This window comes from Lemur catta, chromosome 12 (assembly GCF_020740605.2).
Source record: "Lemur catta isolate mLemCat1 chromosome 12, mLemCat1.pri, whole genome shotgun sequence".
Taxonomy (NCBI): domain Eukaryota; kingdom Metazoa; phylum Chordata; class Mammalia; order Primates; family Lemuridae; genus Lemur; species Lemur catta.
Window position 1 is genome coordinate 11,066,262 of NC_059139.1, and position 21,995 is coordinate 11,088,256.

General features: G+C 44.7%; 1 protein-coding gene across 1 annotated transcript in view; it reads right to left on the bottom strand.

The window, feature by feature from the left end:
• Window positions 1–671: 671 nt before the first annotated feature.
• MYO10 (myosin X) overlaps window positions 672–21,995 on the bottom strand; it is a 205,276-nt gene continuing 183,952 nt past the window's right edge. Inside the window, exons 28-41 of the mRNA XM_045566523.1 lie at window positions 19,380–19,475; window positions 16,814–16,907; window positions 15,994–16,049; window positions 14,005–14,147; window positions 13,544–13,738; window positions 12,377–12,534; window positions 10,317–10,440; window positions 9,435–9,732; window positions 8,277–8,484; window positions 7,284–7,420; window positions 6,302–6,422; window positions 5,411–5,866; window positions 3,639–3,830; window positions 672–2,191 (exon numbers count right to left, since the gene is read on the bottom strand). Coding sequence (XP_045422479.1) covers window positions 2,090–2,191; window positions 3,639–3,830; window positions 5,411–5,866; window positions 6,302–6,422; window positions 7,284–7,420; window positions 8,277–8,484; window positions 9,435–9,732; window positions 10,317–10,440; window positions 12,377–12,534; window positions 13,544–13,738; window positions 14,005–14,147; window positions 15,994–16,049; window positions 16,814–16,907; window positions 19,380–19,475 — 2,380 coding nt within the window. The 3' untranslated portion in view covers window positions 672–2,089. The remainder of the gene's footprint in view (window positions 2,192–3,638; window positions 3,831–5,410; window positions 5,867–6,301; window positions 6,423–7,283; window positions 7,421–8,276; window positions 8,485–9,434; window positions 9,733–10,316; window positions 10,441–12,376; window positions 12,535–13,543; window positions 13,739–14,004; window positions 14,148–15,993; window positions 16,050–16,813; window positions 16,908–19,379; window positions 19,476–21,995) is intronic.

Genomic DNA, 21,995 nt, shown 5'->3' on the forward strand with positions numbered 1-21,995 from the left:
TCATCTCTAACTGGGGTGGGGCAGCCTTCCAGGGAGGGAATCCTGCGTGGGGAGCGTGGACAGGGCGTGTCTACCAAATTCTCTCTGGGCCTAAAGTGAAAACAAGGACAGCAACACAATATCTGAGTCTTTGCCCGCCTTCCTTCTGGTCCCTGGAGGCCACAGATTCCCAGCAGGAGCAGAGGTGGCAATCAGTGGTTTGTAAGAGAATTGGCGCTCGCTTATGCCTAACGTCCAGCCTCCAGGCCTCCACAGGTCCCTATCTCCTGGGCTGGTCCTCTGGGTAAATGGAAAACCAGACTGCATACCGGTATGTTCTACTCCACAGGGAGGGGCAGGCAGGTTCTAGGGTCACAGATTTCAAGAGCAGGTACATTTTGGGGGTAGGCAATAGGGGACTGTCCGACATAACCACATTTCAAGTTCTCAGATTTGTGTGATTCATTTACCAGTTCTTCTTTTACCTTCTCGGCTGTCTTGGCGTCACACTCAGCAGCTAATAGAACAGTCGAGATCACTACAGGTCTGCGTTTAGACCTGGTGAGCAAGTACACGAAACCCAATGCTCAGACGCTCTGAAACCACAAGCATTAACACCACAAAACCAAAAGCAAAACAAGCCCCCACCCCATGGTATTTGGAGCCACCTCCGATCAAGGAAACACATGGCATGTTAGCTAATATCTTTTATTGTCAGACTTTCTGGGAGCCAACAACAATTTCCCATGGTTGTGCATAAGGGATAAGGCAAATTTCTTTTCTTCTTTGTGGGTAGACTTAGTTGGCCCAAGTCTTTACAACTTTTCCATATAAAAATAAAAGTCCAAGACCAGATTCTTCTTCTTCTGGTCATAAATGCTGACTTATTTACAGGTGTCTTGTCCAGACCACCATTATAAACCTGGAATAAAATAGGTGTGTATTTTATTAAAGCCTCAGCATTTAATGTCAGGGTCCTTTAAAGATTTGCTCACATGTTATATCTTTCAGGAATGCAGCATCTTCCCCCATAGTCAACATGGTTATATCTGTAATCTACCCAGGATGACTGATACAAGCTAACCTTCAAAGAAACATATTTTTTTTTTAACTTAAATCTTTTAGACATGAAAGACTCCAAAATGACTTCATTATTCTTCTAAAACCAGCCCTGGAGCCAGGTGTTGAAGAGTGGTTTATAAATACAGTTATATTGTAGGCCACGTATCTGTTTATAATACAGCAGGCACAGATCGCAGACTTTGCTACATGTAAAACAAAACTAACTGAGTCAAAATATGTTTTTCGAAATACAGCAAAGACAGGAAAATCCAGGATTCTGGGTTGTTAATAAAACCACCTTATAAAGTAACAATTGAGACTCTTAACTCTGCGCTATTAAAATATACAGACAGACTGTTTACACCATTGCACATCCTTTTTCCCTTTGCTTTTTAATGCTCATGAAACCATGATTAAAGTGGTGAGTTTATGAACACATGCATGCACAGGCAAGCACGTACACTCGAAAGATGAAACAAAGAAAAATGTCAATACATGTCTGCCAGGAAGGCTGCCAGCAGCACTCCGACTCAAACACACTGTCCCCTCGCGCTCTCGGCCCCCCTCCCTGCTCCCTCACCTTCCCTCAAACTCAGGGAAATCAGGCCGGGAGGTTAGTGCATAAGAGATGAATAAGGCCCCCCTTCCAGGCTCCATAAGTCTCCGCCAAAGTGGGGGAAGCAGTTCCCCTCAGTAGCACAGCTAAGGTGGATTAGTATTGGTTCCACAAGTTAAGGCACTTCTGGCTGCTTTGGCGGCAGCGTGGTTTTCCCCCTCTTTCTTACTTTTTTAAGGCATGTGTCATCTAAGAGTAGTAAAGCTTTGGAAATTGTGCAGACTGTTAAGGTTGACAGCTTAATACAGGATCATTGAAGTTGGCAGGCCGAAAGGACCCTTGGAGACACCTCCCTCCGACCAGGGGCTTCCAGAAAGCCTGGGCAGCTCTGCTCCTGGCTGGGCTCGGCACAACAGAGCCAGCGGAGGCCTGAGGAGGCCCGCGGAGGGCGATGCGTTCAGACAGCAAAGACACGTGGGCTCACTCCTGCCTTCACCTGGAGCTGCCCTGGCTGCTGACGGAGCGCGTGGTGCTGTAGCGCTTCTTCACGATCATGCTGATGTACGCTTTCATGAGCTTGGCCACGTCCACCACCTGCCAGGGCCGAGCAGAACAGACACGGTCAAGAGCCTACACCCAGTCAAAGGGCCCAGCCTAATAACCAGACGTTCTCTGTCCATCCTCCACGCAAAAGCCAGCAGCTTTTGATGCTAATCCACAGCCCAAGTTTTGTATGAAGCTGAGTTGAGCGCTTCTCCCTATTCCTGGTCAGACAGAAGGGGAATTGTGGCTTTTCCAAATACAATGTGCACCACCTGGTGGTTCTTGCACACAAAAATGACAATTTTGCTTGATGTGAATTGTCAGATTTTGCACATTAAAAAACAAACCTACCCGAGGACACTGAAGTCAGTTGGTATCATGAGGGCTGGGATTACTATTCCCCCTAAAAATCAGTGCGAAACGACGGTCCACAAGCATAGCCTTAAAGACTGGATCATCTAATATTAGTCAACGCTCAGGATGCAGCTGAAGCCACAGGGAACTGAGGCCCTCAGGGGCTGGAGAGGTCCCCAGACGCCAGGCCCCTTCTGCTCCACACCAGCCACCTCCTCACGCCAGGCTCTCCTGTCAGTTCCTTCCGACGACGCCACCATCACTGCCACCCCTTTGGCCCGCCCTCCTCACGGCTGGCCTGGATCCCTGTCAGAGCATCACTACCGGCTTCCATTTCCCTGCTCTCTTTCCTTCCAACCCCGCCCCACACTGCTGTTTGTACAACCACTGTTGTTACGTCACACGTGATCAAAGCTCCCTGTTATCTACTGGATCTGATCAAATCCTGCAGCCTGACACCTGGGACCCTCTGGCTGCACAGCTCCCGGTTAGCCTGCTGAGCCGGCCGCGCCCACCCTCCCCGCACCTCGGACGCCCTCCTCGCTCCCCCACGCCACGCAGCGGGCAGCTCATTTCCAACAGCACCTGCACTGGCCAGCAGCTCCCTTTGTGGGGGGCACAACAGGCCTCTTGTATTATTATCACATTTTTTAAATATTGGAGCCAAGTGCCCACCTATTTAGAGGCTTTTTTAGTGTGTGTGATTCTGCGACCCAGAATTAGCTGTGCCCGGAGTGGCCAAGCCCCTCGGCTCCCTCCTGCTCCGCGGACGCCACCAGAGCTCAGTCTCAGAGCTGTGACTCTGCCATAATTGTCAACTAACTTCCACAAGGTTTTACTGCCAAAGTATACACTTTTTCTTGGATGTCTACATTATTTCCCTTTCTCTTCCTTTCCTCTAAGACTCCCTGATCCAATGAAACCAAATTTCTGCATTGCAAAGGTATACAGAAGAAATTTGGGGTTATCGGATTTTGGCTTTTGAGGAACTGGAACCTGGGGAGGGACCACCACATCGTATTTTCACGTTTTAAAGAGAAATATTCAAGGAGAGCGACTTGGTCAAGGGCATCAGGAAACGGGGCATTGTTTTTCTGTTCTGTCAAGGCCATGCAAGAAAAGTCTACCTCGCTTTGCCTCTTACCTCACTGGTTTCAAAGAGCAGCTCCCTCTCGTCGACCACGATCTTGTACGTGTTTGCCAGGGGTGCCCCGAAAGACAGGATGTGCTCATACTGGAAGACTTCCAGCGGCCGCCCCTCCCCACGCTTGTAGACAGAGACGGCGTCCGCGCTGACACCAAGCCAGAGCTCCTGGGGGAAGCCGCCTTCCTTGCACTGGTGGGCAGGAGAGTCGGTGTAAGAGTTCAGGCCCAAAGCAGTAAGAAACACAACGCGTATAAACCATAAGACAGGCTTTGCGTCAAGCACAGAGCACTGAATGCATTCAGCGTGCACGCATGCTTGGAGGGGACTGAAAAACGAGAAATGGCACCTCTCCGGCTATCTTGGTTGAACTGACTATTTAATTAATCTCACGCATTTGGGAAAAGCTCATTGGCCAAGTCTAACATCTTGCTTTGACTATCTACTTCTTGGCATCTTTGTACTAGTCATCTGAATTAGCTACAAGGAAGTGGCCTAGAGCTTAACAAAGACCCCCAGCAAGCCTGGGCCAGGTCCACTCTTCTCTCCCTGTTTCTGCCTCCAATGTTGTTTTGGGATGGTTACTCTTCAAACACAAAACCGGGATCACAGAGGAGAATTCTCCAAATCAGTCTATGCTGAGCAGTGCCGGCTGCTCTTCGCAAGGATCTTGTGGATATAGAGTAGGATCAGGGACGTCACTGGTTTAACTATAGGCTTCCTTGTGCAGAATGACGAAAGAAAACAAGAGCCCATTTGCTGGGATAACAACACAGGGCTGATTGGAACCAGTACAAACAGGAGGGGTACCAGTCAGGGACGCTAAAAAGAGGAGGTGTGTCGTACAAAGCACTTGATTTTTTTCATACTTAAAAACAAGTATAATTGAAGCAAGCAGCCAACCAAACCAAAAACAGTAACCAATGAAAAGCCACTAAGGGATCTCAGAGTATGTAATCAATATTTAGATTTATACAGAGCCTCAATTTAAAGTCACCAGATAACACGCTGTATTATTGTGATCATAAGAAAAATGGAGCTGATCTAGACCAGGGGCTGGCAAACTTATCTGTTAAGGGCCACACAGTAAATATTTTAGGCTTCTTGGGCCATACAGTCTCTTACAACTACTCAACTCTGCAGTTCCTGCATGAAAACAGAGAAAACACCTAAAGGAACAAGCTTGGCTGTTTTCCAATAAGACTTTACAAAAAGACGGCATGTAAGGTTTGACCACAGGCCACAGTTTGCCAAACCCTTATCTAGACCACCAGTAAAATTTCTTTTCAATAAATGGTCTACTTAAGAAAAAAAAATCAGTACTGGGTTGATGTTAATGGATAAATTCCAATTATGAAATAGAAATTCTTCCCTTTAAACAGGGTGTGGGGAAAAAACAAAAAAGTAAAATTCAAGTATATCTAAAGTTTCTAATTCGTATATATAGTTCTAAAGATGTTTTATTTTTTAAATGAAGATTTTTATCAGCCTTTTTTAAAATTAGATGTACAGCCTCCATAAGGAAGAGTAGAAGTTATTCTAGATGACATCTTAATTTTGGATTCATTCTTAATATTACAGAAGCATTTACTACAAAGGACAAAAACTCTGGGGAGACAGGGATGTTAATGGTAAAATTTGGGGGTCTCTAGTGAAAGAGGGTGAGAGAGCAAAGCTCTCCATCTCGCCTGCCCTCCACATGGACTTGGCCGTGAACCACGTCCCGAGACACCAGTACCTTGCCCTCCCCGACCACCAGCGGCCGTTCTCACCTCCACATCAAAGAGCGTGGAACCATAGCCAGGCCACTCCTTGATCAAGGCCATGTACTTGGCCATGGCCTCTTCCTGGTTCATTCCCTGAAATTTCTTCCACTTGTCAATGATGCTGGCTCGAGCAGAGGAGACCTCTTCCTTAATCCACATGTCCAACATCTGCTCCTCCTCCACCTTCTGCCGCACCACGGCAGAGCCCGTCCGGAAGCTCCGCCGCAGTGTCCCCTCCAGGAAGCTCGTCCGCCTCTTCTCCAGCCGCTCGCACGGGGTGAAGCTTTTGGTAGACTGGCTGACGCGGGCCTTGAGCCTCTGCAGGGAATAGACCTCCTCGAGAGGGGGGACGGCGGCGTGCAGCGTGTAATCCCCCTGCAGGTACTGCAGCCGCAGGGCAGCGAGAACCTGGAGGTTTTCTTCAGGGGCCGGGTGGTGGCCGTGGATGACAGCTTCGTGGGCCTGAAATGAGGGGATGTCAGCTTTCAGGTCAAGGCACTGCTGTGCTACAGGATGCCCGCATGGCCTGCTTACCCCATCAGGGTTGCTCTCAAATTGTCACCTTCCCAGATTGCCCTGTGCAAATTGCACACTAACCCCCTTTGCTGCTTCAAATTTAAATTTCTCCGCAGCACAGATACTATCTGGCACATGTCCCCTATCTTATTCCCTGTGGTCTCTCTCCCACCAATTAGAACACTTCCTGGCATGGATGTTCAAATAAAATATATAGAAGTTTCATCCTACAAAAGAATGAAAGAGCAGCCAGCCTAGTTTTTGCTGGAAAATCTAAGCCACTCCCAATTTCTAAGGACTAGCAGTAAATGTATAAGGTGTGTTAATGGGATTCACTTTCTTTTGCCGGCAAAGAAATCTGTCTCTAAACGTTCCTTTTACCTGTTCAAACATAAATGCGAATTCTACGCTGTCTTTTGGCACGTTGTCTGTGTCCAGGAAGCAGTATAGTTTGAAGTAGAATTTCCACGGCAGGTCCCCGGCCTCTGACGTGGCCGCCAGCCTACGGACAGAAGTCAGGACAGACTCAGAAGGCAAAACGAGAGAGGGGCCTTCGGTGACCCGCAGGGAGCTGACTTTCTATGGCATATTCTCTGTAAGGGGACAGACACTCCATCCAGGCTAACAGCATGGACAAAGGGATGGGGGAGCAAACAGAACAAGAAAAGGGAGGCTTATCAGAGTGCCCAGAGATCGGATCTAACCTTGCATTCTGGTCTCAAGAAAACAAACAGGCAGCCTCAGTTAAATACTGAGCTAACAAGGGCCAGTCTAATCAGTACTAGCTAAGCATTACACTGAATCTGTAAGAAGAAAAAACACCAAATCCTATTTCTTTATTTCCTTTACCAAGCTTCAAATAAATTACAATAACATTTATAATAAATGACATGAATATTCTTGTACTTCTGCTACGTTTACACCAAGCAGAAATATCTTTTGTGCTACATAGGGGATGTGAAATCATAGATCAAATATTGTAGGTCCATTTTATACTGTAGATATAAAATGTAGTTTGAAGAGTTCTAAGTTGGCTTGAGTCCATTAGTCTAATTACAAAGCTAAGTGACAAGTAGAAACCTTGAAATTAAGAAATTCCAAGAAAATGAGTACTACAGGAGACTGGGAGAAAGAATGGAGTAAAGGACCCCTGACAAGTTAAATCATGAGATGATGACTATCTAGGAATCAAGAAAAACACCTAACACAGAGAAACAGAAAATTAAATCTGCTTCAACATACATAAAATAAAACTAACTCCAATATACGATGAAGCCAAAAATGCAACAGAAGTTCAAATCCTCAACCTGGCTCTTAATTTCTCTTATTTACTTTTCTGGCATGTTAGGGAAAAGGAACTTACTTTTCAAACTTTGCTAGAACATCAGCCACGATGGTTCGGCTTTCAATGGCTTTGTCGACGTGTCCATTGTACTCAAACAAGGCGAACATGTTCCTGCTGTCCTCCATGGCGAGGCCTCTGATCAGCTTCTCCACCACCTGGAAGACATATCGGGGGCTTCAGCTCCACAGGCTGTGGTCCCACCACATGGTTCCAGAATGTGCCTTCATCTGAACCTGGAGGGAGCTGCCGGCACAAGTGAGGCTCCAAGCAGTCCCCGAAAACCATCCTATGTGTTCATTCCAGAATTTCAAATGTTCTGTTTTTCCCCTGTTCCCTTGAAATTAGTCATATCTCTTCCTTGCCAAGAAAGAACACAGGGTATTTTGCTCATCAGTAGGGCAAAAGCTGGGCTGATGTCTTGCAAACCCACATTAGCAGGAAAAGTAGATGAAAAACTAAAGCCCTGTCTTTTATCTGATAAATTCACAAACTCCAAGAAACCAGAGTGACTTCAGACAACATTTTTTCTACACAAGAAGCCTTTCGGGAGGATTTTATTACACTATTTTTTTTCGGTCAGTTAGTTTTATAATAAGTTTAAATTTAAAAAGAATACGTGCATCTGACCCAACATTCTAGACAATCATGTGGCAAACAGAAACACTTTGATGCAGAAGCAATACAATAAACTCTTATCATACTGGGTATATCTGAGCCAGGTCTGCAATCTCTACTAGATACTTGGGTGCTTCTCAGATTAGCAAGATTATGTCTCCGATATTTCGGGAGGAGTTTAACTTTGTGTTTCCGCTCATCTTAATACATATCTCTCTACCTCTCCATACATGTGGTTGGTTGCGGGTTACACTTATTTCCTTGATCATTGAGCAGCTGTACTGTGTAAACTGCAACCGTGCGTGTGAGCCAAACAAACGATGCGCAACGTTCCCGACTCGGGCGTATCAGCAGTAACGCATCAAACAGAAGGAGAAGCAGCAGCGCCCGCCTCACCTCCCCGGCCGTGGTGTGGGAGTTGATGGTGATCTTGCAGGAGCCTCCGCCGTGGCAATACACCGTGGATGTCATTTCCTGCCTGTGGATCAGAGCTTCTATTTCATCTCGGGAAGGCACAAACTCTCTGCATTTGGTTTTCTTAAGAGATTCGTAGATGAAGAGGGCGTATTTTTCCATTTCGGTTCCTGGAAACTGTTCCCGTATCCTAGGAGACAAACACTGACCGTTAATGCTAGGTTGAGGAGGGCTGGCTGCCGGGGGCTGGGCCGTGTCAAGGTTGTGCAGACCAGCACGGTGAACGGGCCCCCCAGAGGTGAACAGAGCACCAGTGACTTCCTGGCAAGGGCCTGGTTCAGTCTGTGCAGGTTTAGTTTAAAAACAAAATAAACCCACAGAGCCAATGTCTGACTGGGAGCACTTTCGCTGCCAGCTCACCTCCGCAGCACTGTTAATATTTGAAAGAGTCATGCCTCATACTGTCATATGAATAGTGTCTTCCCATAGCTAATCGAAATATCAACCAGATGATTTCCACCTGTTTGATCTGGAACAACTATCCAAGTTGTTTTTTTTAACAGAGTAGTGGTAATTAAATGTATCCAATGTCCTACACATTAGGATGCTATAACCAAAAGTGACTGGGTCCCTGAAAATAACCTTGCGTGGCTTAAAGAGAAAAAGGGTGTCCGCATTCTCTAAGCTTGCTCAGGTGACCTGAGTCGGATCTGGTGGTCCCTGCCCCACTAGAAGTGTCTTCTGTGTTTTTTTTTTTTTATTTTTCCCGGCAGAGTCTTGCTCTGTCACCCGGGCTAGAGTGCAGTGGCGTCATCATAGCTCACTGAGACCTCAAACTCCTGGGCTCAAGCGATCCTCCTGCCTCAGCCTCCTGAGTAGCTGGGACTACAGGCACATGCCACTGTGCCCGGCTAATTTTTTCTATTTTTAGTAGAGATGGGGTCTTGCTTTTGCTCAGGCTGATCTCAAACTCCTGAGCTCAAATGAACCTCTCGCCTCAGCCTCCCAGAGTGCTGGGGTTACAGGTTTGAGCCACCTTGCTTGGCCTCGAGGTGTCTTTGTTCAAGAGCCTGTTTATCCGAATGAGGACCCATCACATCACCCCTTGCCCAGCTCACCGCACATTCCTGCCTGCTTTACCTTTTCAGGTGAAACTTGAGATACTTGAGAATCCCCCGACTTGGCAGGAAGGTGCAGCTCAGGCACGTCAGGATCTGCCAGCTGTACAGGTTGCCCACGCTGCCGGGATGGGGCACTTTGGTGGTCTGTTTGATGAGCTGGCAGTAAAGCTCATCTCGCAGAGGTCGGAGGTCGTGCCCTGTCTGTAGGATGCCCTGGATTATTGGAATAGGGTCAGACATGGACTCCAGTTGCTGGAGGGAATTGAATATCTTGATGGCTTCATCCTGCAGGGTTGTGTAGCCTTTGTCTTTGAGCACTAGGACAAGCAAATAAACACAGAAGTCACTCAAGGGCTTTAGAGAGAGTATAACCTGAGCAGTGGATAAAAGAAAGAATAAATGGGGAAAAATAACCACTTCATGATACAGGGCCCACCCATTCCCTACACATTTAAATCAGCCGAACAAAGCTCTAAAAATGCAGAGGTGGATAAGTGACAATGTTTTGTTATATAATTGAACTTTTTACGACATAAAATGCTTACTCAAAAGCTAGTCTGTTAGCAAATAGGTTCCACACTGGAACGCAAAATAGTTTAGGTTCTGGTTGTGCAGTATACTGAAGGCTGCTCTGAGTTCATGGGCAGTGCTGATGTTTTCTGACTTCCTTTTAAATCTTTTCTTTTACTACAACAATCAATCCTTGCATTACCACAACCACACTCTAAAATCCCTGCTTTAGTAATGACCAATGACCATATTTTATCTTTTTGTCCTCATTCACGATGACTAAGAGAGTCTTTGAATTAAAAATAAATGCTACTATGTTAGAGCTAAAGACTTAGCAGGGAGAAGAACATCGTGGTCTCTGCAGAGCAGTCCAGGAGGGCTGCGGACTCACAGTTGAGATTGATGTCCCCGTATGGGAGGGGCAGGAGCGGGGAGTGCAGCGGATGATGGGTGTATCGGAGGATCGGGTTCCGCTTGTAGATCTGCTCCACCACGTCCGAGTTTAGGCAGTTCTCCTTCAAAATACGGGAGCCACGACAAGAGAGAAAGCAAGCTTACCCTGAAAAGCCTATCTCAAAACGAACAAAATCAACTATTTTCCTACATATGAATATTTTTCAAAAGTCTCATATCCCTAAGCCTGGTGGAGTACTGGCGGAGGAATGTAGAGTTGATAATTTCAAACACAAAGATACCCACAATCTGTGTTTGAAGACAAATCACAAAAATACATTCTTATAGCTCATTCTCTTCATTTCGTGTGCATATATTTTCCTAAATTATTTAAAAATCCCCCCTGGGAGAGTATATATCCTTAAAGAAATTAATTTAAACTTCTCTTTTTAGCCATCAATCATGTCAATCTATAATTTACTTAAAAATACATTTTGCCACCTCTTTAATTGTCCTTTTGTATTCTCTCTGTACCTGAAAACTACACATGATAATATGTCATTGCGGAGACAATTCTTCCACATGCATGCCTGCCCTTCCAGCCTTGAAATTTAAGACAGCTTCTCACAGAATTGCATCATATATTTATGCTCCTAAAATGTTAATCTGGGATATGAAAAAGCCAAAGTTACTTTTAGACCTTTAAATAAACAGAAAAGTTGGAGGAGAGGCAATGAATCATTCTATCATGCTAAGTTCATTTCCACTATAAAACTTCTTCAATAACATCCAGTGGAAAGCAAAAAAAATGTTTTTAATTACTGAAGAAAATTTTGTGTGTATTTCTTTAGGGTAACTTGACTCATTTCTTAAGATGCATTGTTTCATATTTGGTAAATTTTGTTTACTCTTTTAATGTCTGAATTTAAATCAATTAGAGAATACAAAAACAGATAAGATACAGGTTTGAAGAACAAGTTTGCTGTCATGTGAAATTTTTATTCCTTTCTCAAAAGAAAGCTTTAAAAAGTCATTTTTTAAGGGTAAAACTGAAATTGTTTGTATCCAGCACCCCGGGTTCCATGGAAAGCTCTGGAGTATTGGAGAACCACCAGCTTGCTGGAAACTGGCTCCAAATAACCAGAAAATGTATCACTTTGGCATCCGGAGGCCATCTTGAATTTGGTGGGAAATTATACACCACTGGTATTAGACCCTCTCCCACCCCCACAAAAGCAGAGTTGTCTCTTGGATCCGATTAGCTAATTTCCTTTGATGTCCTTCAGTAAAATACCTGCCTCACTATCATTCTAGCATCTTCTCTGTCATAGCCTCAGTTCTGTCCTTTGCCCTGAGAAGCTGCCTGCACAGGAAACTTGGGGAAACGGCAGCCAGAATAATTCCTTGACTGGGCTCTGCACGGGGACCGAGCGAGCAGCTCTGCGAGCAGCACGGCCGGAACAGCCGCGTCTCCCTTTCCATTCCTGCAAACCGAGGGCAAGACTCCTCGCTCTCGGCTGCCGCCGAATCGTTCAGTCATTCATGTAACACACACTCACTGGGCAACTAAAATTTCTGGGAGCCTGGACGTGCCTGACAGAAATCCCCAGTATTCTAGAGCCATCTGGGTTCTTTCTGAATCCACCCGCATGGTCTAGAAACCGTACAGTAAGAGCAGAAGTACTGTGTGATGCCTTCAAGGTCTCCAGCGGGGGCTGAGGTGAAACCTGTGGCAGGGCAGGTGGCTCCTGACACAGATCACTACATCCCTGTGCGCGGGCAGGGAGTCCTACACCCTAAACTGCAGACCCATGTCCTCCTGCCCACAGAGCCCAACAGGTGGGGCTGCCCCCAGCATCCCCGCAGAGGTGATTTTTGGTGTAAAATTTCACCTGGAACCTCAGATTCCTAAAAGCAGGATACTCAAGCCCCAAATCAACCAAATACTAGTTTTCATTACAGAATAAAAATTAAGCTCAACTAATATTCAGGTCTTGATGCTCCAAGGGGTAGAATCTGTGAGCACAAAGCCAGCCTGGTGGGCTTGCCTTGTCTTACCTTGATGTCTTGAATCAGCTGCTGGGTGGGGGTGTCGATCGGGGCCTTGGTGTCGGTCACGTTTTGAATGGCGCTGGACCACCTGGTGGCCTCGTTGAGCAGCTTGGTGTAGAGCCGGTAGCAGTGCTTGCGCCCGTACACGGTGACGTTCCAATAACCTGCAACAGCAGCACACGCACATTGACCTTGGCCTCGGGGACCACGGGGATGTTCTTGCACCACAGTCCCAGAAACTCAGCATCCTGAGAAGCATATGGTGTCTCTGACCTCCATCCCTTTAAGTTAATCACTCAGTCAACAAAAACTTGCTCAATTCCTATATGTGTCCTGCCCCGCGCTGGGTATCCAGGGATGAGCAAAAAACAGGTGTCCCTTGCACTGGAGTTTATAGCTGAGAGGGGAAGACAACCCTTCCTTGTTACAATAAACCCAGAATTAAACATATAAAGGTAAATTGTAACATCTGCTCTGCAAGAAAAAACAGGTATAAGCTAATGTCTCTCTCTGGGCCTTGGAACAAGAGTGAAAAGTTTTCCCTCAGATTTTTGACTTTCCTTCTCACTTCCTGTCCCTTCCTTTCCTTTTCTTAGTCTGTCTCTTCAGAAGAAAACACTTATGCAAAGCAGTCTGTGTGTCCTGAGACAGACTGTCTGAACCGTCACCTGGTCATGACAGGAATGGAGCAACTATGTTAATAAACAAACAAACAAGCACCACTAGCAACAAAAATAAACAATCTTCTAGAAATACTTCTATATTATCACAAACTGAAAAAGAAAAACCTTCTGCTCACATGTCTGCTTTTTATGCTACTAGGCTAAGTTCACTGACAGTCAGGATTTATCTTCTGTGGGTGGCAAACGACCCTTATCGTACAATGGTGAAAAAGACAAAAACACAGGTATGTAAAAACAAAGCCTTCCTCTCCTTATAAGACTCTATTTACAACTCCATAAACGAAGATCTCTCTACTATGGTTTAAATACTGAGTGTTCATACAGCTAACCAGTCTCGGAAGATAAATCAACAAGTGCTTCTTTTGGGGGGAAACAAAGTACACACACTAGGTGGGACTCTTAATCCTTTGCTGGGAACAAGCCTGGGCCTTTTAAGATCTGAGGCTCGGAGTCCGGGGCCCAGCCGGTCACTCGCACACGGCCTGGTTACCTGTCTCTTTGAATATCTTCTCGTCCGGGGGGACGACCGAGCAGAGGCTGTTCAGGACCAGGGTGCCCAGTTTCAGGGCGTTCTTCTCTGAGCTCTTGTAGTAATCCAGCGAATTGTGGGTTAGTACAAACCACCGTTTCTTCAGTTTCAGTGAAGACATCTTTGGACTGTTCTTTACTTCTTTGTGCAACCATCCTAGAAAGGGAGATGAAGGTGTGAATTAAAAAGTATGAAGTGAAACCTCGAATACCACACAATCATTTGCAGAATGCTTACAGGTGGGCTGCATTTCTACCTATTTGCCAGAAAATGGCTAAGATCATTTCTTATCTGATCATTTTAAAACCTGTCAAGAGTCAAAAAGACTTTGAAAAGCTGCTCAAAATAGAAATCCTGCAGATGTCTATGCAAAGGCAAATAAGGCTTCATGAAGAGACAGAGGAAGCATGGAAGGTGCTCACCTCTCACTATAAATTCCTGGCCCTCCACCCTGGTGTCCCCCTTGGACCTCTGCAGCAGCGTGATCCAGTGGTGCATCTCCTCCGGCGTGTCGGCGTTGCAGTGGAGCACCCGGTTGGCCGTGATGATCACAAACGAATTGGGTCTGCGCGGCAAGGGGGGAAGGAAGCAAAGCCTCTTAGCCCTACTGTTGGCATCACCTCCGTCTGAACCGAGACTAAATGCCCTGTTCCTGGGGAAGAGGGTCACGGGGATACACGCTGCTGTGCTATTTGTATTTTATATCAAGGCAAACCTTGCTCATTTCTGCAGGATTTATTTTATGCATCATTAACCTTTAAACTTGGAGCAACACATTCATTCTGAAGGTCCTGGAAAACATTTCTTCATGCAAAACTTTCCAGATGGAACTCAGTTCCCGGAAGGCTAAATAAGGTGACCACGGGGGAAAAGTTTTTTTTGATGCTTCTCCAAAGTCAATTTCTTTCTGCCTTGGATAATATTTCTGTGGGTGGGTAATGAAATGTCTGACACTAGCAATAAAAGAGGATCGGTAAATAGGTGTAGGTGGAACATCTAAAACAGCTGATTATGCCTTGTTTAAAAAGCCACCTGGGTCCCTGTTTCCAAAGCAATCTAACAGGGGTGCATTTCCCAGTCATGGATGACGTGATCATGGAAATTTACTCTCTCCCTCACCTCTTTCGTCTGGCACTGACTGAACCTCTCATGGGCCCTCGCGTGTACTAATTCCTCTATTAAACTGCGTAAGCTGGTGAATGTGAACTTTTCTTGAAAGTCTTCAAATAGTCACTGTAGTTAAGTGCTGTGAAATTTCAAGAAAAAGAAGAACTGGACCACAGGAGACAGGGAAAGCTATGCAAAAAGGATGGGCTTTTTGAGGTGCCCCTTAAAAATTATTAAAAAAAAAAAAGGATTTTTCTGTAGTTGGGAAGGGATAAAGGTGGACGGTGGAGGATGAAAGCAGATTCTAAGCATGGACCATCATGTGCCTGGCCGGGAGGAGTGAAGTGGGTGGGAGAAGAAAGACATCAGGAAGGTAAGGTAGGAACTTACACACCAGGATATGAAGAATCTGGGCTTCATTATCGACATGACTTGTACGTGTTAAAGATTCCTAAGCCAGGTATAAGACGGTGCAGGCTGACTACTAAAAACAAAGGCTCCATGGTTCGGAAGAGCCTTTGCCAATGGTAGGGTGACAGAGACCTCTAAACTCTAATTCTGCCAAGTAGGCACTATTTGTTTTTTGTCCCTCTTAATGCATTCATTACTTTCTGGCTGTCTTACTGAGGGCAGAAGTCAATTGATTCTTACTCTGGTCCTAGGACAACTTTTCTCAAAGTCTGCTGCAGGCCAGAAACAGAATTTACAAGCAGCACAGAAAAAGAGAGATGCTAAAGATAAAGCTCACTGGGTACAAAGACTCCTAGACCATCTCTGAAGACGATTTGCCTTCAAAAAACAAAATCCACACCCAACGTGCTATTTTAAGGGCATAGAGAAAGTAGAAATGTCAAGGAAAATAAATGTGTGTGGTTTGATTTACTAATACCCTACATATACATTATTATCAAAATCCTTTGCAAGCTCATTATTAAGTTCAGAAAGGGGAACTACACCCTCCCCCATGTTGCAACACCATTTTCCTAAACAGGCATTTTCTTCCCACATGAATCCCAAGTTTGTATATTCAAATAAAAAAATATTACTTTTATGTGTTTAATTGTCTAAATTAAGTTTCCACTCTTTTCCCCAGAACTCCAAAGATATCCGGAGACGAAGACTTTTGGATGATGTCATATTGAGCATAAGCAGGAGGACTTCGGATTGCTGGGGCTGACAAGGTGAGACACACAGCCTGGGTGATTTCACAGCCCAGTAAGTGGGGAGTGGGCCCCGCAGCACGGAGACCTGTGGGCACCTGCAGGTGCTTAATTACCTTTGTTCAAAGCCATGTCTGAGCTTACCTATCCGGGCTGTCGGAGGCGCACACGGAATCAATTAGCCCCACATCCAAAGTACCCTGGAAAGGAGCAAAAAGCAGATTGAATGCGAGAACCACTAAAGTAGGCGCACATTATAGTGACATCCCTAGCTTACAACTCCACGAGAAAGCAAACAGAAAGGGCTCCTTCTTTTTTCAGTTAACTGCAAAATACTAGTTATCTGAGAAAGGTTCCCTTCATTTAGTAAGGACAAACAGCCTCTGGACAGGGCAGAATCTACAGTCCATTTATTTGAAAAATTATGAATTAATCATTCGCTCTTGTTCCTAAAATATCTTCAGTGAAGAGTGTTTATGAACTTCTTTTGATAGTGCAAATTTTCTGATTTATATTGTGACCGTTCATTAGATTTTTACACTTATCCTGGTAAGAAATTTTATTTCAGTTTTTCTTATGAGGAAATAAAACCTTATGTCTAAAATAGAACTTTATGACTTTGTATATGTGTTTTGGATAGAGTGAAGATAGAAAGTATTCACTTTAGAATTCACCAAGTCCTTTGAAGAAAAGTGTAATGTGCTTCCATCACTGCATAGAAACTGGGATCTTTTTTTTCTTTTAAAGGTTCGAGGTGGGAGAATTACCAAGTATTACTACTATTACCTTTTATAATTTACTGTTTTCATGCATGATTTTTAACGCAGTGGTCCTGTTTGTCTCCTTTATCACACTTTTACTTAATAAAAAACACTGGAAATTCCCAGCCTTGTCCTTGCTATCATAGTTCTCTTGCCCCCGCCCCCTTAGGACACCCCCTTGCACCCCAGCCACGCTCACGCACCACAGCATTCTGGGGGTTTGCCTGCTCGTCATGCATCTCCCGGATCTCCTGGTCCGTGGACGCGTGGACCTGACTCAGCACACTGAACCACTGGCTGCGGGGAAGACAGAGCAACGACAATCAAGGAGCGGCCATCCTCTGGACTGCAAAACATGTCCTCTGTGAAGTGACATCTCCTCTGAGCACCTTTACTTTCAATTTGCCTAATTCTCGTGGGTAAATGTGAGTTCTACACGACCAAGGAGTAGAGTTAGAAGAAGTAGCCAAAGTACCTATAAGTACTGTAATCTCCAACTTTAGGTCAATGGAAGAGCTTTCCCTCCGGGTCCCACAGATCTTTACAGACGTTTGATGATGATGAGGAGGAGTTCCTTGAGAAATTGGCAGCAAATAATGAAACCCTCAGTTCTACCCAAAACACTTATAATCAAGAATCATTACTGAAGATCCTATTTATAACCTAGGGGACATTCAGTCACTTTTTTTAAAAAAAAAAGTAAATTTCAAAGTAAGAAGGTTGACAATGTGAGAGTACCATCTCAGAACGACCACTTGATGTCCATTTTTCTACGCATTCCCAGGATGGGGTTTCTAACCACTTGACAAATCCAGCAACTACAAAATGTGAGAGATGCCAGGGTGTCCTTCTTCTGCGGGGGCTTATGAGACATATACACACACGCTCACTGTTTCAGGCAGAGGGGAAGTACTTGGTATGCAATGGGATATTCAAGTGAAAAAATAGCACACATATATAATGGTAGGCCATGTAAATTACTTCAGCAAAGCACTAAAATCTATCTCCTGTGATTCCTGAAGGAGAAAAATATGACCAAGAGCTTGAAAATATTCAATATATACAGACTCTTTGGGAGACCAAGGGAAACATCTTATTACTAATTTGCTTCAACAATTCTGGTTAACCAAAAGACAAGACTTCAGTCATTGTTTCACTAAGCTCAAAAATATCCCAAATCAAACATTGAAAAATACATACATTGAAGATGTAGATCACATGGAATCACACACACAAAGGCATAAAACTTGTACTTTCAATCTATATAGATTACACTCTTAAATTTCTAAATTTCTTCTCCTGAATCAAGTATAACTCAGAATCTGAAAGATATTTTTAAAAATGTGTTCCACTAGTCAGGGGAAAAAGTGCTTGGATAAATATTCCAAATGTTAAATTTAGTAGGTTCATTATGGCACAAAACAGACAGGGCAGCTGCCAAACGCTGGGCCTATAATTCAGCTGAAAGCTGCGGGCATTCCCCAGACCACAAAAAACCACATGTGGTCTCTAGGAGTCCCAGACGGAATGATGGGCTGTAATTCCAAGTTTGCTTGTTTTTCCAGTTTGTGTTAGAATTTATGGTGCAAGCAGGGTTTTAGTTTGCTCCTCCCATGGGAAGAATTATTTTCTGGTGTCTTCACCCTTAGCGTTGCTACCATGGTGTTGTATCAACCCAGAAACATTCAAAGGGCAAGGGGTAGTGAAGGGTCCTGAGAACTCACGAGAAGGTTCTAATGATTTCTGGGCTGAGAATTGAAGAATATAGGCTACTGGATGTTACCCTCATAAATCAAAAGATTTTCCCTAGAGTTGCTCAGAGCAGATGACTGACACCTCAGACATAACCCTCCAGACTCATAAGGCAGCAGGAACAGATGGGACAGACGTTCCAGCATGTCATATCCACCATGTGACCTTGTGGTGTGTCACACTGAAGAACAAATAACAATCCTCCTTAATTTTGTGCTGTGTCTCTCCAGCACTCCAACATGGAAACCTGAGGTCCGGAAAGGTTAGACATCTTTTCTACTTAGCCAATGAAGGACCCCACTGTCCCCTAATCTTAGTCAAAAATGAAAGCTCCTTAAGAAAGAAATGTAAGACACTTAACGCCTCCAATCGACTGAATTGAGCTTACATATTATACTGTCCTTTCTCTGTACCCTAGTCCTGCAGATGCAGATAAGGGTAATAATATTAGTACCTACCCCACAGGACTGTCATGAGACTTAAATGAGTTAATACATGTGAAACATTTAGAATATTGCCTGAAATATAGTAAGTTCTATGTAAGGTAATATCTTTTCTATTGAGTCCTTCAATATGGAGACCTTGAAGACCCTCCAAAGGCCACAGCACTATCATTTATTTAAACAGCCACCAGTTAATGCTCTCTGCTCTCTTGATCTTTACGCAAATACAAGTTGTCCACTTTCAAAGCTCAGAGGCTTCCAGGGGGTAGGTTTTCAGCTTCACGTAGCTGCACAGTTTGCACATGCTGCTAGTGACAATGCGTGCCTGAGCCAAGATAACAAGGCGTCTGTCAGAGGCGTATGAGGCTAGAAGTCCTGAACCTCATGCTGTACTTGAACACATCTGCCAAGGGGAGTATCCCCAAGGGATGAGTACATATCTTATGACCCTCAGTTCTTCAACCGTCCTAACAGAAACCCAACTAGAATATCAATGAAAACCTTTTCAGGGCGAACAGTGCTCTGTGCATGAGGGAGGATGTGGGTAAGACGAAGCCGACAGCGCAGACCTCACCTGGCGTCTTCTGGAGACTCCGCAATCAGGTGGAAGGTCCTGTCAGCCATGACGATGTCGATCCCGTTCTCCTTGCTGGTGTTGTCTATGATTTCTCTGCAAAGGAGCAAAAGCCACAAGTGTACATCAGGTGCACAGACTTCTCAATAAAAACTGAGGAAGGCAAGTTCATGAAACTAATGACTGAGTTGGAAATGGTTACAAAAGAAATTGTGTACAGTCGGCCTCTGTATCCTTGAGTTCAGCATTTGTGGGTTCCACATCTGTGGACTCAACCAGCAGTGCAGCAAGATATGAAGCCAATAAAAAACCCACAAATTAAAAAACAATGCCATATAACAACTATTTACGTGGCATTTACATCATACTGGGTATTATAAGTAATCTGGAGATGATTTAATATATGGGAGAATATGCACAGCTATATGCAATTACTCCACCATTTTATATCTGGGACTTGAGAATCCAAGGATTTTAGTATCTGTGGGAGATAGAGGGTGGGGTGGTGGTCCTGGAACCATACAGAGGGAAGACTGAACCTACGATTCTTTCCTTTATAAATGATGAAGAGTCCCTCTAGGGGGAGCCAGGCTCCTCTCTGGTGTTCCCTTGCCTTCTCTAGTGATGGGCCTCTCTTCCCTCACGCTGGCCCCCCAATGCCCGCCCCTGCTTAGGCCCAGAGACACTTGTGGCAGCAGCGCCCACTCCTCTGCAATGGAAGGAAACCCCAAAGGCGAGCTGGTGTGGTGTGAGTTCTTTCCCTGGCTCGTCACAGCTTTCCATCGCGGTTTAAGGCCTTGGCCAGGGTCCGACCTACCCTGCCTGATACACACTCGTTATTTCCATTAGGGGTTCTGGGGGTGAAGAGAAGGTTCTCAAGACCATCCTGATCTCATCCCAACCCTCCATAAACAACACTAGAGGAATAAAATTGCTGGATCCAGTTAACAAAATCAGGGTAAAACACTAGCAGATGTTAGGATCAGACCAGAGATGGTACTATATTTGATGAAGAAGGGTCTTTTGGATAAAGCCAGCCTGCCTTGATAACTAAAGCAGTACAAATGTTCACAATGAAACATTTATTTTATAGCAACAAAACTAAAACAGTCTAACCAGCCAGAAAAAATAAATATTGGACTGAGATAAAATAAAATATTTGTTTAAAAAACTGAGATGGAATTTGAGGAGGAGTGGTCTGTGGACCTCCTCTGAGCGGAAGGAGGGAAGTGACCCCAGGGTCTGGCAACGAAGCCTCCTGGGCAGGTCGATAATCCCCAGGGAAGACTGTCCTCACTGTGTCGTGGTGGACAAACCACTTTCCCTCTCAGGAACCTGGACACCTCGTGGAGGGCGTGAGACCTTATGATCTAACTGTAAGGTGGTGGTTCTGAACCACAGTGGCCCCTCGGAATCCAGGGAAGGGCCCCCGGGGTTGGGGCCAGGGTTTTGTACTCATAAAAAGCTTCCCTGAGGTAGGGAAGGGAAGGATGATGACGTCAGAGCTACAGCAATGGAGCTGGGCCCTAACTCAGGACTCCTCCCCAAGCCTGAAGTTCAAAATAATAAAGCAAACATTCCAGAGATCTGTTTATAGTGCCTGAATCTTAAAAGGAGGTAGAAAACATCTTGTCATATCAGAAAGCAAAGGAGATAACCTAAAACCATCGGGATTACATCGAAAAGACAAAGGAACGTGAAAAGGCTCCTCCTGGCCAAGATGGGGCTAATGTGAGCATCCCTGGGAACAGCTGCAATGGCTACAAACCATTTCATGTGAGAAAATCCATGAGCTCCTGGTGATACTTGGAAAAATAAATTAATTAAAACAGCTGGGGGGGGGATGAGGAGAGGTTGATTAATGGGTACAAATATACAGTTTGATAGAAGAAAGAAGACCTGGTGTTTGACAGACTAATCAGGTGTCTACAGATTGCAATAATCTACTATATATTTCAAAATGGCTAGAATTCAAGAGAAATAAACTAGAAAGAAGAACCTGTTAAACAATGCACCAATATTCAATCAGTGAAGTCTAGCAACCACTGGATAAATGAGCTAGCATCTTCGATTACAGAGAGCAAGTGAAAGAAAAGATGGAGGGGGAATCTACAAATGAAAGAGACTTGAGTACCTGAAAATCAATGACTAAGTCTAGATCTTATTTGGATTCCTGAAGAAAGAAACTATAAAACCAGCCCAAACCGATAAGAGCACTACCACCTCCATTTATAAGGCAAATGACTGGAGTGTGGGTGATATAAGAAATTTATATTATTTTCAAATGTGATAATGGTATTGTGATTATGTATTAAAAAGAATCTTTGAATGAATGCTAAAATGTTTACGTATGCAATTACATGATGTCAGAGACTTGCTGTAAAAGAAGGCAGTTTGCTGGGGCAGCACGCCGGGTAGGACAGTGGATGCCACACTCTTGGCCACGGGCGCGTGGCCTCTGGAAGCTGCGTAATGAGTACACGGGTTTTGTTTTATTCTTCTACCCACTCTTGTACACGACTGAAGTTTTCTATAATAAAATGTTTCAAAATACAAAATGGAAAAGCAAAATCTTAATGGGTAAAACCCTAACAACTCATTGTCCCTGTTCCACAG